Source organism: Marmota monax, unplaced genomic scaffold (genome assembly GCF_021218885.2).
Source record: "Marmota monax isolate L192 unplaced genomic scaffold, Marmota_monax_Labrador192_F-V1.1 WCK01_AAM20220418_F8-fsc00263, whole genome shotgun sequence".
NCBI lineage: Eukaryota > Metazoa > Chordata > Mammalia > Rodentia > Sciuridae > Marmota > Marmota monax.
The window spans coordinates 1,757,101-1,776,237 of record NW_026693408.1 but is presented as its reverse complement, the minus strand read 5'-3'; the positions used below and the strand labels follow the sequence as shown (position 1 = coordinate 1,776,237).

Here is a 19,137-nt window from a genome sequence, read left to right as displayed (position 1 = left end):
AATTAAGGGTATTAAAAATTCTACAACAAACATCACTCTTTTTTCTTTAAATAAGGAATTGAACCCAGCAGCACTTAACCACTGAGCAACATCCCCAGCCCTTTTTATATGTTTGCTTGTTTGTTGTTGTTGTTGTTTGGTTGTTTGTTTGTTTTAGTTGCTGTTTTGAGACAAAGTTTCACTAAGTTGCTGAGGCTGGCTTTGAACTCATGATACTCCTGCCTCAACTTCCCAAGTCACTGGAATTACAGGCCTGAGCACTATACCCAGCTACAAACATTTTTCTTAATGATAAAATGTGGAAAGCTGAGATTGGTATTGAGACCAGAATGTCCTGTGTCACCACTTATATTCAACATTCAATACAAACTATACAATAAGGCAAAGAAATATATAAAATCCAGGATTGGAAAGGAAGAAAGAAATTATCATTATTCACAGACAATATCAACAAATAGATACGATAATAGAGTTTAATAATGATACTGATTAGATAGAATATTAAATGCCAATTTTGTATCCAAAGGTCAATTGCATTTCTGTATGCTAACAGAATTCACTAAGAAAAAGAGACTATTCACAGAACAACAAAACCATAAGGATATAAAACCAAATCTTATTTTTTAAATGTTAAAATTGTAACACTTAATGGTACATAATCACAAAAGATTCCATCAATGGAGACATGTATGCATTTGTTCACATAAAGACCTGATGTTACAAATATCCAATCTCACTAGTTCTGTTTTTAAAACTATAATGCTACCATAGCTGAAAGCTCAGTCCTTGTCCCCAAAGCCAATCCAATAAGGAGGACATAGTTTTGAGAAAAAGGAAAAAAAAAGTTTTATTGCTTTGATAGCAAAGGAGAAACTCAGGGAACTGCTGTCCCAGAGGCTCTACCCATCAACATTCTACCCATCAACAGGAACAGGGGCCTTTTAAAGAGATGATACATAGGCTACATTCCACGTGTTCTCTGTTGGAGTTGTAATTCACTTGTTAACTTGGGAAATAGTCATTTCTGAGATCCATCCCCAGAGTCTGGATTACTTCACTTTCAGGTGGGTGAGTGCTCAAGGACAGATATTCCTGTCTAGGATGGGGAAGAAAGGTAATCCTTTTTCCCCTGAGATTGGGGAGGGGGAGACATTAGGGAAGAGGAAGAGAAAGAAACATGTCCATTTTAAAAATCAGTTGCAGTGGAAGAGCAGCAATATTCAAAGCACAAGGTGATCCACTGTTGCAAATAGAAGAGGCAAAAATAACCATTCTTATTTTGTTCCTGATTTTAGAGAAAGCCTTCGTTTTTTTATCACTGAGTGTGATGTTAACTGTGTGTCTTTCATATGTGGCATTTATTATGTTAAAAAAGGTTCATCGTTTGGTTTTTTTGATCATGAAAAGGTGTTGGATTTCGACAACTGATTTTACTACATTAGCTGAAACGATGATGTAGGGACTTTTCCCCTTTATTCTATTAATGTGGTATATTACATTGATTTCCCAATGTTGAACTATTCTTCATTCTGGAAAGAAGTCTCACAGATTAAGGTGTTTAACCTGTTTTAAATGCTGAATTGAGTTTGCAGCTATCTTGTTGATTTTTGCATTTAAATTGATAAGGGATATTGGCCTGTTCTTCGTTTGCTTTTTCCCCATAACATTTTTCCTCTTAAATGCTATATAATCGTGTTCATGGCTTATTGTCTGCTTTCTATACCCTTAAGAAAATTCTCCAGGGCAATAAACTTCCTTTTGTTTGCTGAGTATTTTAAACCACTTCCTGTAGTGCTTGGTACATAGCAGGTGTTCTGTACTCATTCACAGAATAACTCCATTGGAAATGGGTCTGGTTCTGACTGTTATCTAGTGTCCTCACCAAAATGTATGTAGGCAAATAAATACCTACAAGATAACGCCCACAGGGAACCTGCTTCCCTTCTGGAAGAACTTTGTACCCAGGCTCCAGAAGCTCACGGAGAGTGTAAACACACCCAGAAGCGCTAGAGGGAGCTCTGTTGGGGCCTGAGCACCCTACTGCAGAGCCCCTCAGCGCAGGCAAATGCAGAAAACTACACTTCCCAGAATCCTCGCGTGCAACTACATTTCCCAGAAGCGTTAGCGGCCGGCCTTTCCTCCCCACCCACCCCCCCGCCCCGCCCCGCCCCGCCCTCCTGGACCTTCGGGGCCGCGGAGTGTCTGCCGCCAGGTTTCCGGCTGTAGAGCTGAGGTCGCTGGCGGCCGGGGTCCCGACGCCAGGTTGCGGCGAGCGGGGCGGTTCCGGAGCATCCCGTATGCGGAGCGCGGCCTGGCGAGGCATCACCCCGGGAGCCCCGAGCCCGAGGAGGTGAGCGGCAGAGGGCGGTGGTAGGCGGACCCGGGCCTCCGAGGATGCGGCGCCCGAGTGAGGGGAACAGGCCCGCAAGGTGCTTGGAGAATCCTTTGTGGGACGAGCGACACCCTGGCGCTTATTGCCTGCCTCCGCCAGCCGTTCCGTGACGTCGCCCCAGGCGCGTCAGGTGGGGCACTTGGCCCAGGTTTTCGGCAGTCCCACCTCCGGCTTCCGCAGATCCGTCCACAGCGCGTTCCCTGCCCTGGCCCGGCGTTAAAACTCTGGAAATTGATTTCTTGACAGGGGATAGAGAAACTGGGAAAAGCTTGTGGAGGAAAATTGCGCAGGGGTGCCGGTGAGATTAGAGCGAATGTACAGGGCTTGGAATCCTGGTCCCATCCTCACTGGCTTGTGGGGAACTGGAGCAATTCACCCCGCTCTGTTCTTAGTTTTCTGATCCATAAAATGGGATGCTAGCAATGCTACCTGATGATGTGGGACTAAATAGTGTAAAGCTAATGGTGCCTGGCACTTGGTGAGGCTCAGTGAGTCCCTGCTGTGATGGAATCCAGTCCCCTTCTCCCAGTCTTGCTTCTGGAAATTCTCAGAACCATGAAGAGTCAAGCCCTGGCCTAGGACGCCAGCCCATGTCTCTGATTCTGTCCACTCCTAGCTCCTTCTGACATTCCCCTACAGACATGTGGAGTCAGAACTGCTGGTTCTGAGGGGTGGAAAACTGAAGGTCTTCCTCATGGTATCTTTTTCTTCTTTTAGATCTCCTGGAGACTGCACCCATCCTGGGGAGAAGAGCCCAAAAAGAGAACATGGCTCCTGAGCAAAGGGAATCAAGGTCTCAGGTGAGCTCATTGCCTTATCAGTTCTTAGTGGATGGATTTGGTGGTGGTGGTGGTGGTGGTGGTGATGGTGGCTGGATGGTTTTATCCCTCTTAACTGAAGTTCTATAGCAATACAAACCTCATTAGGATTTGGAGCCTAAGTCCTGTGAATTTAGGGGAGCCGGTCCACCTTTACAAGTGGTAGATTTCTGTAGGGAATACTCCCCGCACATATGAACACATGTCCAGTGTTCATTCTTAATCCACTGTGTGATCACTAATTTGACAGGTAAGATGTCACATAACTTTATATCACTAGGGACAGAATAAACATACACAACATGATAAAATTCCTCTCTGGCCCTGCATCTTTCATTCATTCTTGTCTTCCTCTCTGCCCTTGACAAAATGCTTTTCTTTTTATAGTCACCCCTGAGCATCCTCATGATACCTCCTCCAGATTTCTCCATCCCATGGTTTTTAATTTTTTCTCCCTCGCTATTCTAAAGATCAAGTGCTTTGCCTGTACTCTTCTCCTGAAAACTAATCTCAACCTGCTATTTTCAACCCTGGGCTGGGAAAATGGGGGAGGTAACATGACCTGTGAGCAAAGGATAGCCATGTTGCAGGGGACACAGGTGGAGGGATCTCTTTCTCTGAGGGCAAAGAGGAGACTCCTCAGGAAACATAAGGAGGGTTCTATGAGGTATTGGTGGTAGAGAAATAGAACACGCAGTGGTTAGAAAGTTGGACTTTCGAGCCACACAGCCAGGTTTTAACTGTTGTTACTGTTGGTGGGCCTTGGGCAAAAATAATTCCACTTCTCGGTGCCTCAGTTTCCTCGCCAGTAAAAGAAATAGCAACATGCCTATCTCCTCAGTAGGTGAGAGGATGACATGAGTTAGTGCATAGGAAGTGTTTAGATCGGGGGTGGGGGGGGGCACACAGTGACAGCTAATTGTGTATGGTTATTGTGGTAGCTGAAAGATACAATATTAATAAAAATATTAATGTTAATAGATAGAAAGTGCTATACAGTATTTCCAGGACACAGAAAATACTGCCCTTTCTCTACTCATCTTCATCTGTCATTAACAGTTGTTATTTATTGAGTGTCCATCATGTTGAGGAATGTGAGGGGGCTTTGAGTTTGTTATTATTTTCACAATAGTACAGCAGTTAGTATTCCTGTTTTACATATATATGAGGAAACCAAGGTTGAAAAAAGTCAACCCAAGTTTATGACCACAATCCATGCTTGAACTGTCTAGCTGCTTTTCTGGTACATCTTTCAGAACATAGACCCAGCCATGTGTTACCAGGGCACTTTAGCAATACGGGGTCATCTTTGGACCCACAAGCATGGTGGGATTTGATTTTTCAGGCAACAACCAGTACCTGCCATTGTGTGTTTGAGCTGTTCTGTTTTCTTTAAGCTTTTCCCATTCCATTCCCAGAGAGCAAGGTTGCTCTCCTGCTCAGAACCTTCTCTATCCACATGTGTCAGTGAATCCCCTACCTCATCTTATTCCTGCCTGCTGCCCAGGTGTCAGTACCACACTATTTGTAAAGGATCAGAGAAGGTACTGGGTTCATAGTTGGAAACTTTAGTTCGGGTCTTGCTGTTGCCACTAGAAACACATGAGACCTGGGGTTTTGGCTGCCCTGAACCTTATTCTCCTTGTTTCTAAAGTGCAGATTGAACTAGGAGATGGCATATGATCCCACTACACAGCTTTTTTTTTTTTCATTGTGCAAACTATTTCATGCATTTTCCTTATCTGCTGATTGTATTATTGAATTCTTTGAGGGTGAAGATTCTTTATTGTATTCCTTCCATATACCATTAAATTATCTTTCTTATCATATATGTATTGCATGCTCATCAGGAAAAGCTCAAAGAATAAATATGTGTATGAGCATTAAAACTCTTTTTCATATGCTATAATCTCACCACACCATTCAGATACCAAGAGTGTGGGAGTTTTTCTTCACTCACCAAGTAAGGAGTGCTGCAATGGTGAACCCCAACTGAGCATCCTCTAATTCAGTACAGTTCTGACATTGTCTACCTGGAGGTAATGTCAGACTCCACAAAACTTTCTCCCACTTCAGATCCCATTTGCAAGTCTGGGTCTCCAGTACTTGACCAACTGGCTACACATTGAGGTTCCCACGACCTCCTTCCTTTGGCTTGATTAATTTGTTAGAGCGGCTCACAGAACCCAGGGAAACACATTTATCTGTTTATTGTAAAAGGTATTAAAAAGGATTACAAATGTAGAGGTGCATAGTGTAAAGTATGGGACAAGGGATATAGAGCTTCCACATCCCTTCTGGGTGTACCAGTCTCCAAAAACCTCCATATGTTCAATTTTCAGACTCTAAATCCTGCCAGTTTGGGTTTTATGGAGACTTTGTGTAGGCACATTGATTAAATTATTGACCCACTTAACCTTGAGCCCCTATCCTGATGATATCCAGAAGCCTCCTACCACAGTCAGCTTATCACCGGAACTAGGAGCAGGACTAGAGATGGAGTCAGGTTAAAGTTGTACACTTCAGTGTTTTTTCTAGGGCTTGCACATTGCCCTCCTATCATGTTACTCACTGTGGGCAAGAACATGGGATATGAACCAAGGGCCAAGGGAGCACACTTATCCTCTCTGTACCTTTGTTTTTTCTTATATATAATGGGGTCAATGATAGTTCCTTCTTCATAGGATTTTGGTGAACATCAAATAGATTATACACAGAAGATTAACATAAAGCTCTCAGAGCAGTTATTGGCCCATAGAAAGCGTTTAATAACTGGAAGCTATTTTAATTTTCATAATTACTATCCTCAAGCTTGACGCAACAGATACTACCTTATTTTACCTAGTCTGTATCAGCATTTAGGTTATTTCCAACATGATAAATATCCTTATGCATGCAGTTTGTGTATTCTTCTTTACAGTCCAAATATGGTAATTGGTAAGTAAGAAGATATCCATTTCTAAGCTTTTTAAAAGGTATTATCAGATCTCCATCAGAAGGATTATTCTAATTAACTCCTTTGCTGATTACATTAATCCTCTATATGCCTCTCATAGTGGTTAACACAAGACCAGTTCCTACCTCCTGCTGCTCTGTTTTTGTCATTGGATGAATATCCATTAAACGAATGAGTGGCCTCTTGAGAACCTTGAATAGTATCAGCAGGATTTCATGGTAGCCTGTTTAACTCCATTTCCTCCATCTATATGCTGTGGAGGGTTGGTTCTGGGTGAGCTGGAGTGTCTTGTTCTTATAGGTATCGGTAACATTTGAGGATGTGGCTGTGCTCTTTACTCGGGATGAGTGGAGAAAGCTGGATCCTTCCCAGAGAAGCTTGTACCGGGAGGTGATGCTGGAGAACTATAGTAACCTGGCCTCACTGGGTAAGGAAATCCCTTGTAGACACAGTTCAGAAATGGGGAGATCTCAGCACCTGCTTCCCTGAATAAAAGCTGGGGGTCATCAAAAAAAGTTTAGCTGAGCTTTGCCTTAGGATTATACAAATCAGATATCTATAAATATTGAGAATTGAGGTGTAGAATTGCCCCATGTATGGGAATGAAGGGGGTTGGTGTTGATTATTACCCCCTCCATCAACACAGTTTCACATTTGAAATTCCTTCACAGTTGAGGCAACATTTTCCTATGATTTTTTTTTAATTTTTTTAGTTTTAGATGGACACGATACCTTTATTTTATTTATTCATTCTTTTATGTGGTGCTGAGGATCAAACACAATGCCTCACATGCTAGGCAAGTGCTCCACCACTGAGCTACAACCCCAACCCTTTCCTATAATTTTTGTTTGTTCTGCTCATCCCTGAGCAGAGGCATGCCTTAGCCTTCCTGACTAACCTACCACTTCCCTTCTCTACTTCTCTTTTCCAGCCAGATGAACACTGTTAACTCTGTCTCTGAAAAGAGATCATAGACTGTTTTTTTTAATTTAAACAAGATACTTGGTACATAATCTTCCCCAAAGATACCTGCTTAAAGTTTTACACATTTGACATTTTCTACAGAAAGATAAGTCTTCCTGTTTATCATATTTCCCTCATACACAATGAATTTTACCAAAATCATGTTCTATAAATCACTTACCTTTTACTTAATACAACCTTTACATCTTTGGAGTACATCCTAAGCATCCCACAGAAGATCTTTGTATCATCCTCAGATGTGGGATACTATGATTCAAAATATGACCAAGTCTTTTTTACTTATGTGTATATTTATTTATTTTTTATTTTGCCTATGAGCAGGACCCCCATTCACCAAACCAAAGGTGATCTCCCTGTTGCAACAAGGAGAAGATCCCTGGAAGGTAGAGAAAGAAAGTCCCGGAGACTCTTCTCTCGGTGAGTGGGCAAGCTTCAGGTATCTAGGAATCACTGTAGGCTGCGTAAGAAGAGGGTGCAACTTGGAGTATTGATTGGGAAACTTCCTTTAGGGTTCTCAGGCCTCAAGAAATGATGGGGAAGAAAATGACCTTACAAATGGAATCCAAAAAGAAGCTCCCCTTCTAACAGCAATTAAAAGTGACTTCTTCAGAGGGAGGAGTGAATAAGAATATCAGTCAATGGTCAGTCTTATTCACACACAGGAACCACACTAGAAGGCTAACTGTAGGCATATTAATGAGCATCATCAAGGCCTATTTCAGTTGGAAAAAACCTTGAGACTCACCTGGGGGAACACTTCAGCCAACTCCTTTGTCTCAGAGGTAGAAAACCTGAAGATGGGGGTAAACCCTAAAGGAAGTTATAGGTCAACCCAGATGGAAAGGAAGACAAAGAGCCTTGATACTTTGTTAGTGCCTATTTTACATACATTTTGCTCCATGTTCTGCCCAGAACCATATACAAACTCCTAAGCTGGCACACCAAAATGGGTTTTTCTGCAACTGATCCTCCTTCCCACTGTGGGACTCCTTTAACTTAAATAAATCCTGCTCTATTTACTCTTAGAAAAAAAAAAGTGATGGGGAAGGGAAAACCCAGGCTCCTAGACGCAATCTTCCTCTTTTTATTCAACCTGTTATTTCTAATAAGGGCTATGTTTTCATGTCCTTCAACTCCCCCTCCTCAGCTCTGAACAACTGCCCTGAAGGAAAATTATTAGTAGATTACTGAGTAAAGGAGGGTTGGCTGCTAGAGTTGTTTTCTGCTCCATTTCTCTTGAGGGATGGCCCTCCTTCCTTTCCTCAAAGGTGTATGTCAGGTGGGAGTTCTAGGGGAGCTGTGGGTGCAGCTGTGCTGTCACCTGCCTGGACTCTAGTAACCTCGGAATAGCCCTTCCTGCACACCCCCGGAGCACAGTTGAAAGACCTGGAGATCTACCTGTTCTTGGAAGTACCTCAGATTATTAACTGAGGACCAGAACTAAAATCCTAACCCTTGAACATCCAGTAGCAGAAAGCTCATGCTCCCAGGGCAGAACTCCCTAGATCATCCAGTTCACAAAATATACTTTTACAAAGTTATTTTCACTTCAGAACTATTCACAAAGAGGTAAAAAGCAAAGCAAACCTACAAGAAAAACAACTTCCATCATCCCTGGGTTTGTTAGTTTTACGCTGACAATGGAAGGACATGGCTTAGAGGGTCTTCATCTTTTATTTGGCTTTGTTCTTTATGAAATGAGCCCAAAGCATAAGCATTTGAGTTGTATTTTTCTGGAATAGATGTACTAAGAAAAATGGGGTTAAACCGACTTGTACATCTCTTAAGTTTGGTTCATGCCTAAATGTGAAAATGTCTCAGAAATTTAAAAATTTTTAATACAATTCCTTCCAATGAAAAACTGACGTCCTCTGTGAAATTTTCTGGGGCAGCATCTTCATGAAGGAAGCATGCGTTTTCCCAATTTCTACAAGGTGTCAGAGGACTTAGTAGCAACCCCAGTGAAATAGCCTGTAATGGTTTTTAAAAGTCGGCCAAAGTGAGTACATAGTATTCAGCACCCCTGTTTTTTTTTTGTTTGTTTTGTTTTGTTTTTGTTTAATATTTATTTTTTAGTTTTCGGCGGACATAACATCTTTGTTTGTATGTGGTGCTGAGGATCGAACCCGGGTTGCACGCATGCCAGGCGAGCGCGCTACCGCTTGAGCCACATCCCCAGCCCACCCCTGTTTAATTTGTATGAGTGTTGTTCCTATCTCCCTGTTCTCTCCAACAAAGACCAGTAAACGGGCCCTGCACTTCCCTTACTACCACCACATCGTCTCCTTTTAGCTGCCAGAAGCATCTATTTAAAAGGAAAACCATGCTGTATTGTTCTCGTGCATAAAATCCCTATTGGCTTCCACCAAGGAGCACAATCCAGAGTCCTCATCACAGCCTTCAGAGATCTACTTCTTCTAGCCCCAGCTACCTCTTCACCTTTAATCTGCTCTCACCCTGCCCTTTATTTGAGGACTCTAACCAGGCTACTGCCACCTCAGGGCCTCTGCATTTGCTTTCCTTTTGGGGACCATTCTTTCTGTTGACCACAAATACACATAACTTACTTCTTTGTGTTGCAGAGATTTCTTGAATAGACAGTGCATCTAAAACAGCCCTCTATTTCTCCACGTTTTTATCTCCTTAGCATGCTTTTTTTTCCTTCAGCATGCTATTAATATTAGTATTATTAATGATCTTTCTCTTCCTTTGCATCATAGGCTACCTTATGCAGTGTTTCCTGTTTTGTTCATTCCCTTTTCCCCAACACAACACCTCAATGGCTGGCCATTGTAGGTTTCCACTTACATAGTGAATGCAGGAGTGACTTGGACTAGGTTAGTGGTGATGGGAGACCAATCCAGAAACAGTTGGGAGATAAAAGCACATCTTGGATTATATATGGAAAACAGAAGAAATGGAGTTGTGAGGGATTCTTGCTAGGTTTCTGGCTTTTTTGGGGATAGACAGTGACATCATTCAAGGAGTTGATAATATCTAGAAGGAGGACTAATTTGGAAGATGGTGGAAATTTGTGCTGTTTTTTTGTTTTTTTTTTGGGGGGGTCTCATTTTACTTTTTTTTTTTTAAGTGTTTATTTTGCCAGGCGTGGTGGTGCCCGGCTATAATATCAGTAGTTCGGGAGGCTGAGCAGGAGGATAGCAAGTTTAAAGCCAACCTCAGCAAAAGTGAGGTGCCAAACAACTCAATGAGACTCTTGTCTCTAAATAAAATACAAAACAGGGCTGGGGATGTGGCTCAGTGGTTGAGTACCTCTGAGTTCAACCCCCGGTACCCCTCTCTCCCCAAAAAGTGTTTATTTTGAGACAGTTGATTTATATGCAATTATAAGAAGTGGTACAGAGGGATTCCATGTCCCATGTGCCCAATTCTAAAAACATAGTATAATACTGTATCACAACCAAGATATTGACACTGATACAATGAAGAAATGAAGAATTCCTCAGTCTGTACAAGGATGCCTCCTGATACCCTTTTTTAGACACACCTATTTCCTTCCTTGTTTATTGTCCCTATACCCCACCTTCCCTCAACCTTAATCCTTGGTAACCACTATGTGTTTTCTATTTGTATAATTTTGTCCTTTCAAGACTGCTATATAGGGATATAACTCAGTGGTAGAGTACTTGCCTAGCATGCATGAGGCCCTAGGTTCAATCCCCAATACCACAAAAAAAGAAGAAAAGCTATATAAATAAGATAATACAGTGTTTACAGCCTCTTTTAGAATTGGCTCCCCACGCACACATGCACTTAGCATCATTCTCTGGAGGTTCATCCAGGTGATATATGCATCAGTACTTCATTCCTTCTGATTGCTGCATTGTATGCCATGGAATGGCTTTGTCACAATTTATAGAACTATTCCCTTGTTGAAGGACATCCGGATTGTTTCCAGTTTGGGGCAGTTACTAATGAAGCTGCTGTAAACATTCATATACAAGTTTTACACAAAAATACATAAGTTTTTATTTTTTGTCTAAGAGTGCAATTGCTAGGTCATCATGGTAGTTGAATGTTTAGTTTTGAAGACAAGTAAATTGTGTTTTAGAATGACTGTCCCATTTTACCATTTTATGTTGCACTAGCAGTGTGTGAGTAATCCAGTGTTGCTGCATACTTGCTGACATTTTACCACATCACTACTTTTTATTTTAGCCATTCTGATGGATATATGATCAAATACATAGTGATTTTCATTTGCATGTTCCTAGTGTCTGTTGATGTTGGACTCAACATATTTCCATATGCTTATTTACCATTTGTATGTCTTCTTTGTATAAAAGATACATGTGTTTTCTTGTATATCTTTCTGTATAAAAATATCTGTTTATGTTTTTGGTTCATTTTCTACTTAAATTGTTTTGGGGTTTTGTTTAGTTGTTTTACTGTTGAGTTTGAGAATTCTTATTTTCTTAATAGTAGTAATTTTTCAGATGTGTTTTGCAAATATTTTCTCTAAGTCTGTAATTTGCCTTTTCATCCTGTTAACTGGGTCTTTTATAGAGCAAAAGTGTTAATCTTGATGAGGTCCAATTTATCAGTGTTTCCTTTTACGGTTTGTCTGTTTGGTATCAAGTGGAAAAACTCTGCCTATTCTTACATCTTAAATATTTTCTTCTGTTCCCGCCCCCCAAAAGTGTTAAAATTTTACATTTATGTACATGACCCTTCTTAAGTTTTCTTAAATTATTATTAGATGTGAAATTGTGTTAAGGTTCATTTTTTTGCTGTGTATATTCAATTGTTCCTCCGTTGTTTGTTGAAGAAGCTATTTTTCTTCCACAGAATTCTTTAGTACCTTTGTCAAAAAGCAGTTGAACATAGTTGTTACGATGTCTGTTTCTGGGTTTTCTTTTCTGTCCAGTTGATCTATGTCTGTTCCTCTGCCAATACCAGTGTTGATCACTGTAACTGTACATAGGCCTTAATTTATGTATATAGTGGTTACTCTCAGTATTTTTCCAAAATTGTTTTAAGCTATTCTAGTTCCTTTGCTTTTTCATACAAATTGTAGAATAATGACCACAAAAAAAAAAAACATTTGCTTGGATTTTGATAGGAATGACAGTAAACCTGTATATTCATTTGAGGATAGTTGAGATCTTTATTATGGTCAATGTTCTAATCCACATGGCATGTCTGTTTCTTTAGCTTTTTAAATTTTTCAATGGTGTTTTGTAATTTTTATGTGAGTGCTGCATGTATTTTGTTAGATTCACTTGCAAATATTTTTGAGCAATTGTAAATGGCATTATAGTTTTAATTTTAGTGCTCACTGTTCAATGCTATTATGTAGAAATATAATTAATTTTTCTAAGTTAATATTGTTCATGTAACCTTCCTTCTATGTAATGTATTACAGATTTCTTAGGATTTTTAACATACTGTTACCTACAAGTAGGGACAGTTTCTTCCTTTCTGATATATACACACACATTTATGTGTGTGTGTGTATGAGTATGCGTGTTTTATTTTCTTTCCAGTTGCACTGACTAAACCATGCTGAATAAGAATGGTAAAAGCAAGCCAGGACTATTGGCACATGCTTATAATCCCAGTGATACAGGAGCCTGAGGCAAGATGATCACAAGTTTGAGGCCATCCTGGCCCTGTCTCAAAATAAAAATAGCTAGGGATGTAGCTGTGTGGTAGAGTACCCCTGGGTTCAATCCCCAGTAACTCCTCCTCTCCCACCCCCACAAAAAAAAAATGTGGTTACAGCATTCTTACCTTGGTCCCAGTTTTGGGGGAAAGCATTCAGTGTTTCCCCAGTAAATATATTAGCTGTCAAGTGTTTTTAGATATCATTAATTTAAGAAACTTCTCCTTATTTTTGGTGATTTTATATTTGTATATCATGAATGGTAGCTGGATTTTGTCAAACTTTTTTTTTTTTTATTTTTGGGGTCATTGTTGTTGTTATTGTTACTGGGGATTGAACCCAGGGGTGCTTAACCTCTGAGCCACATCCCCAACCCTTTTAATATTTTATTTAGAGACAGGATCTTGCTGAGTTGTTTAAGGCCTCAATCGATTGCTGAGGCTGGCTTTGAACTGGATATCCTCCGGCCTCAGCCTCCGGATCCTCTGGGATTGTAGGCATACACTACCATACCCAGCTGGATTTTGTCAGATTTTTTATATTAATAGAATAATATTATTTTGGTTTTTTGCCCATTAATATTGTTGAATAATTTTTTTTTAATGTTGAACCTGCCACACAACACTGGAATTAACACACATAATAATGATGTATAATTCCTTTTATATATTGCTGGGTTATATTTACTAATATTTTGTTAAGGACTTTTACATTTATATTCATGAGAGAAATGGGTCTGTGGATATATTTTTTAAAATTTATTTTGTAGATGTAGATGGACAGCATGCCTTTATTTTATTTGTTTATTTTTATGGTGCTGAGGATTGAGCCCAGTGCCTCATACATGCTAGGCAAGCGCTCTGCAACTGAGCTACAGCCCCAGCCCCATGAATATATTTTATTATACTGTAATTATCATATCAAGGTAATGTTCACTTCATAAAATGAATTAGGAGGTGTTTCCTGTGCTGATATACCTGTGACACAGTATTTCACTCATAACAGTGTAAATTCTAGATGTATAAAAACAGAATACTTAAGCCAGGCTCCAGGGATCATGCCTATAATCCCATTTGTTTAGGAGGTTGAGGAAGGAGGATTGTGAGTTCAAAGCCAACCTCAGCAACTTAGGCCCTAAGCAACTCAGTGAGACCCTGTCTCTAAATAAAATATAAAAAGATAATATTTAAAAATCAGACTTATCCCAACTGTCCCTTAGTGAAATTGTGTTGGTATATCAACACAGGAAATTCTATGCAACAGTAAGAAAAGAAATAAGAGATAACCTCTGTAAATTTCCCTAGGAGAATCTGGATCCCTAGAATCTCCATCTCCAGAATATGTAATGAAGGGTATAGATACATTATGAATATGTTATGAAGGAGGAAATGCAGAACGGTGTGTATCACACCTTTATATAAGAAACAAGAATGATACACATCTCTGATTAATTATAAGGTGAAGACAAAAAAAGAGGATAAGGATAGATTTTTTTTCTGAAGGCACCTTGTTTATAGTTTTTAAATTGAAAGTATGAAAATTCTGATGTGATTATGAAACAAGATTAAATAATAAAGAAATCCTCAAAAATGGAGAACAAAATGAAACAAATGAACCTCATTGTGTTTCAACTTTGGCTTAAATAGAGAAGAATCACTTCAGTGTCTTTAAAACACTGCACTTCAACTGAATTTCCTAGTGGAATAATAGCCTAAAGACAAAAAGAATTGCCAACAAATGTTAAATTGTTCTTTTGTTTGTTTTGTTTTGGGGTTTTTGGTTTTGGTTTTCGGTTTTGGGGTTTTTGTTTTGTTTTGTTTTGTTTTGGGTTTTTTTGGTACTGGGGATTGAACTCAGGAGCACTTGACCATTGAGCCACATCCGGAGCCCTATTTTGTATTTTATTTATTTAGAGACAGGGTCTCATGAGTTGCTTAGCACCTCACCATTGCTGAGACTGGCTTTGAACTCACAATCCTCCGGCCTCAATCTCCCAAGCCACTGGGATTATAGGTGTGCACCACCATGCCCAGCTTACATTGTTCTTAATTCTCATATTTTTAGCAATAATACTGTTATGTTATTTTGAAATTACAATGTAGATTATAAGAAAAACAAATGAATAATTTTGTTTATATTAGAATCCCATTTTTAACACAAGAAAAAAGGGATGAGAATATAAAATAAGATAAGTTGCAAGGCCTATAATGCTAAGTTTGAATTGAAAATATAGAAGAAACTTACTCCTATTGCAAGGAAAGATAGAAAAGTGTAAGAAGGCTTAATTTTTAATTTGAATGTGGGAAATTTCAAGCATATGTAAAAGTAAGGAGATAGTATACTGAATCTCCATTTGTCCATCATTCATATCAACAGTTATCAACTCATGGTCATTTTTCTTCCATTGATACCAGTGGTTCTGTACTAGGTGCTCTTTTGTCATTTGCCAATGTCATGAAAGATTTTTGCTTATGATAACCTGGATGGGAGTGTTCTATCAGGAAGGTACTAGTGGCATCTAGTCATGCTAAATTAGTGTGTCAATTTCAAATGCTTCTACTTCACTGAATAAGTTTTATCATTAATTCTCTGGGATTTGGGGGGCTTAGTGCTATACCATCAACAATTGGAGGTAGTTTCACTTACCTTTTACTCATCCCTATATCTATAATTGATTTCTTATGTCTGATTGCATTAATACTTCTACAGCATTGAATAGTAGGAGAAATAATGGATGTTCTCACCTTGGTTTTCATTATATTGGAAATACACCTAGTGTTTCTTTACTATGTAAAGTACTAGTTGTAGGGCTAAAGTATGTGTGAATTTTACCATAATGTGGAAATATCCCCCAGTTTCCTGTTTCTGTGCGTGTTTATATTATTTGTAATGCAAGATTTTTTTAAAGCTTTTTTGATATCTCTAGATATATATTTTTCCATTAAATATACATATAATAATAGAGTTGTGTACCACTTAATGATGTTTTTGGTCAACGATGGACCATAACATTGGTTCCATAAGATTACAAAAGAGTAAGAAATTTCCTACTTAGTAACATCATAGCCATTGTACCTTTTTTTTTTTTTTTTTTTTTTTTTTTTAATTTTTTATTTGGCAAGTACTGAGATCTGAAACCAGGGAGCTGCACCTGGCTAAGAGTACTTACTGAGCTGTATGTACTCTTAGCCCTTTTTATTTAGTTATTTATTTTGTGACAGGGTCTTGCTAAGGTACAAAGGCTGTCCTTCAATTTTCAATCCTGCATCAGCCTCCCAAGTCCTGGGATTGCACGTGCTCCACTCCCAGCTTTGTATTGTTATTTTACAGTGTGTTTTACTTGTGAAAATAGATAAGTTTAAGTAGGCTGTGTTACCCTGGCAGCAGCCTCATCCATCTTGTGTTTACCACATCAACGGGTCACATCAAGTGATTAATCTATACCATCTAGGTTATGACACATAATTGCACATTGTTTATAATAAAGAAAAGGCATGGATTGTTGAAGCTTAGTGTTATGAAAAGGTGTAAGAGGAGTTAACATTCACACTGAATCTGACAGTTCCAGAGGGGTTTTAACATATAGGAAAGGGAATCAAGACATTGAAGATTAGAAATAATTTCAGAAGTAAGGTGATATACAGATCCATCACAGACTTTAGATACCAGACTACATTTCCCAACTCATATGCCTCTTCTAGTTCATTTTCTCCATTCCACTTTGTCAAGCATGCCCTCTATAAACAAGCTTACACTTTGCTTTTGTTTTTATCTAATACATCTGCCACCATTCATTTTCCTATTTTTACCTTTTGCTAGCGTCTTTTAGACATGTAGCAAACCCTTATTTAGATATCACTAATATTTCCTGTATAAATTTAGTCTCAATCACATTAATCGTTGGCAACTTCTTTCTTTTCTTTTCTTTCAGGATATAAGAGCAGTCTTCAAACCACAAAGTCAACTCAAACTAAAGACTTCACATTTCAAGGGCTGAGGAGGAAAAGACTAAAAAGGGATGAACTCTGGGACGTTATATCAGAAAAACCCTGTATATCTGAAAACAGGTTAAAAAGACAGCAAGACAAAAATGAAAGCTTAAAAATATTTTCAGTTACCCATAAGAAAATTCTTACTATAGACAAAAGCCATAAAAATTTTGAATTTGGCCAAAATGTCAGCCTAAAATCAGTCATATTTAAGAAACAAAGGATTTCTAGAGAAAGAACACCCTTAACGTATGAAATACAAAGAAATAATTTCAAACAGAATGCAAATTTACTTAACCAACCAAAAATCAAGACAGCAGAGAAACGCTATAAATGTAATAGATGTGAAAAAGCTTTCATTCACAATTCATCCCTTCGTAAACATCTGAAAAATCACACTGGAGAGAAATTATTTAAATGTAAAGAATGTTTGAAAGCTTTCAGCCAAAGTTCTGGTCTTATTCAACATCAAAGAACTCATACTGGCGAGAAACCCTACATATGTAAAGAATGTGGGAAAGCCTTTAGCCATAGTGCATCTCTTTGTAAGCACTTAAGAACCCATACTGTGGAGAAATCCTATAGATGTAAAGAATGTGGTAAATCCTTTAGCAGAAGATCTGGCCTTTTTATGCATCAAAAAATTCATGCTCGAGAAAATCCCAATAGATATAATCCAGGTAGGAAGCCATCCACATCTCTTCCAGGGTGTCAGAGAATTCATTCCAGAAAGAAGTCCTATTTGTGTAATGAATGTGGCAACACCTTTAAGTCTAGTTCATCTCTTCGTTATCATCAGAGAATTCACACCGGAGAGAAACCTTTCAAATGTGGTGAATGTGGGAGAGCCTTCAGTCAGAGTGCATCACTTATTCAACATGAACGAATTCACACTGGAGAAAAGCCCTATAGATGTAATCAGTGTGGAAAAGGTTTCACTTCTATTTCACGACTCAATAGACATCGAATAATTCATACTGGAGAGAAATTATATAATTGTAATGAATGTGGCAAGGCCTTAAGTTCCCATTCAACACTTATCATTCATGAAAGAATTCACACTGGAGAGAAACCTTGTAAATGTAAAGTGTGTGGGAAAGCCTTCAGGCAGAGTTCAGCTCTCATTCAGCATCAGAGAATGCACACTGGAGAAAGACCCTACAAATGCAGTGAGTGTGGGAAAACATTCAGGTGTAACTCATCCCTTAGTAATCATCAGAGAATCCATACTGGAGAGAAACCCTATCAATGTGGGGAATGTGGGATGTCATTTGGCCAAAGTGCAGCTCTTATTCAACATCAGAGGATTCATACAGGAGAAAAACCCTTTAAATGTAACACATGTGGGAAAACTTTTAGACAAAGCTCCTCACTTATTGCACATCAAAGAATTCATACTGGAGAGAAACCTTATGAGTGTAATGCATGTGGGAAACTCTTTAGCCAGAGGTCATCCCTTACAAATCATTTTAAAATTCATATAGAAGAGGGCTCCTTGAAAGCAGATTTGCATGTTTAAAAGCCTTAAACCAAAGCTTATCAGAGATTATGTACTTAAGATTGATTTATTGAACATTAGGAATATCAAGAAACTATTTTGATAGAGTCTTCATTAGATATAAATTCCAAGGATTAAACTTTGGCCATGTAATCATATGAGAAAAATTTTCATACCTGTCATTCGCTTTTTCTTTTTCTTTTTCTTTTTTTTTTTTTTTTTTTTAGCCATACTGGGGATTGAACCAAGGGTTGCTCTACTATTTTTTGAGAAGGTTTCACTATGTTGCCCAGTCTAGTTTTGAATTTGGCAGTCATTCTGCCTCAGCCTCCCAAGTTGCTGGAATTACAAATGTACACCACTGAGCCATTTGTCATTTACTCTTTAAAATGTCCTGCATAGACACTTCACAGTTGCTGACATGATAGTAGCCATTTGTAAGATAAAAGATGGGCTTTTTTTAACCCTGTCTTTTTCAGCATTATACAGTGTGCAACATGTAAATATGGGGGGAAAACATCTGGGTTCAGGGGTGCTGAATTTCTCACTAGAAAAGCAACTGTATAAACTACTAGCATATTTATTACAACTAACACTTTTATAATAAAGGAAAGAATTGATCTTAAAAATATGTGCATTTTTAGAGCAAAGGACCAAATAAAAGAAGAAAACAAACTATGAGCTACCTCTGAGTGTCTGTAATTCACCTTTTCCTAATGTACTGTCAAAGTGGCATGGTTATCATTTAAAAAAAGAAAAGAAAAATATATGTTCCTTTTTGGTTCCGGTAACTTTATAAACTACACCTAAAAGGCTCTTAAATTTCTACACAATTCCTAATTTTGTTTTCAGAATAATTTTTCTTAGTTGCTT

At 38.7% G+C, this 19,137-nt stretch overlaps 1 protein-coding gene across 3 annotated transcripts; it reads left to right on the top strand.

Moving 5' to 3' along the window:
- The first annotated feature begins 2,173 nt into the window (after positions 1 to 2,173).
- Znf354b (zinc finger protein 354B) lies at positions 2,174 to 18,893 on the top strand. Of its 3 annotated transcripts, none has more exons than XM_046457106.2 (5): positions 2,174 to 2,350; positions 3,110 to 3,192; positions 6,467 to 6,593; positions 7,473 to 7,568; positions 16,709 to 18,893. In XM_046457106.2, exons 2-5 carry the CDS (start codon positions 3,160 to 3,162, stop codon positions 18,283 to 18,285), a joined length of 1,833 nt encoding a protein of 610 aa, XP_046313062.1. In that variant the 5' UTR covers positions 2,174 to 2,350; positions 3,110 to 3,159; the 3' UTR covers positions 18,286 to 18,893. The 3 variants fall into 3 exon arrangements, with proteins under 3 accessions (XP_046313062.1, XP_046313063.1, XP_058439358.1); XM_058583375.1 differs by lacking the exon at positions 2,174 to 2,350 and adding an exon at positions 2,473 to 2,690; XM_046457107.2 differs by lacking the exon at positions 7,473 to 7,568.
- Positions 18,894 to 19,137: the final 244 nt, after the last annotated feature.

Excerpts from the sequence above, each read along its gene's own strand:
- Znf354b (XM_046457106.2), top strand. The coding sequence starts at position 3,160 with ATGGCTCCTGAGCAAAGGGAATCAAGGTCTCAG. Across the intron at positions 3,193-6,466 it reads AAAGGGAATCAAGGTCTCAG|GTATCGGTAACATTTGAGGA; the intron begins GTGAGCTCATTG and ends TTGTTCTTATAG. Across the intron at positions 7,569-16,708 it reads TCCCGGAGACTCTTCTCTCG|GATATAAGAGCAGTCTTCAA; the intron begins GTGAGTGGGCAA and ends CTTTTCTTTCAG.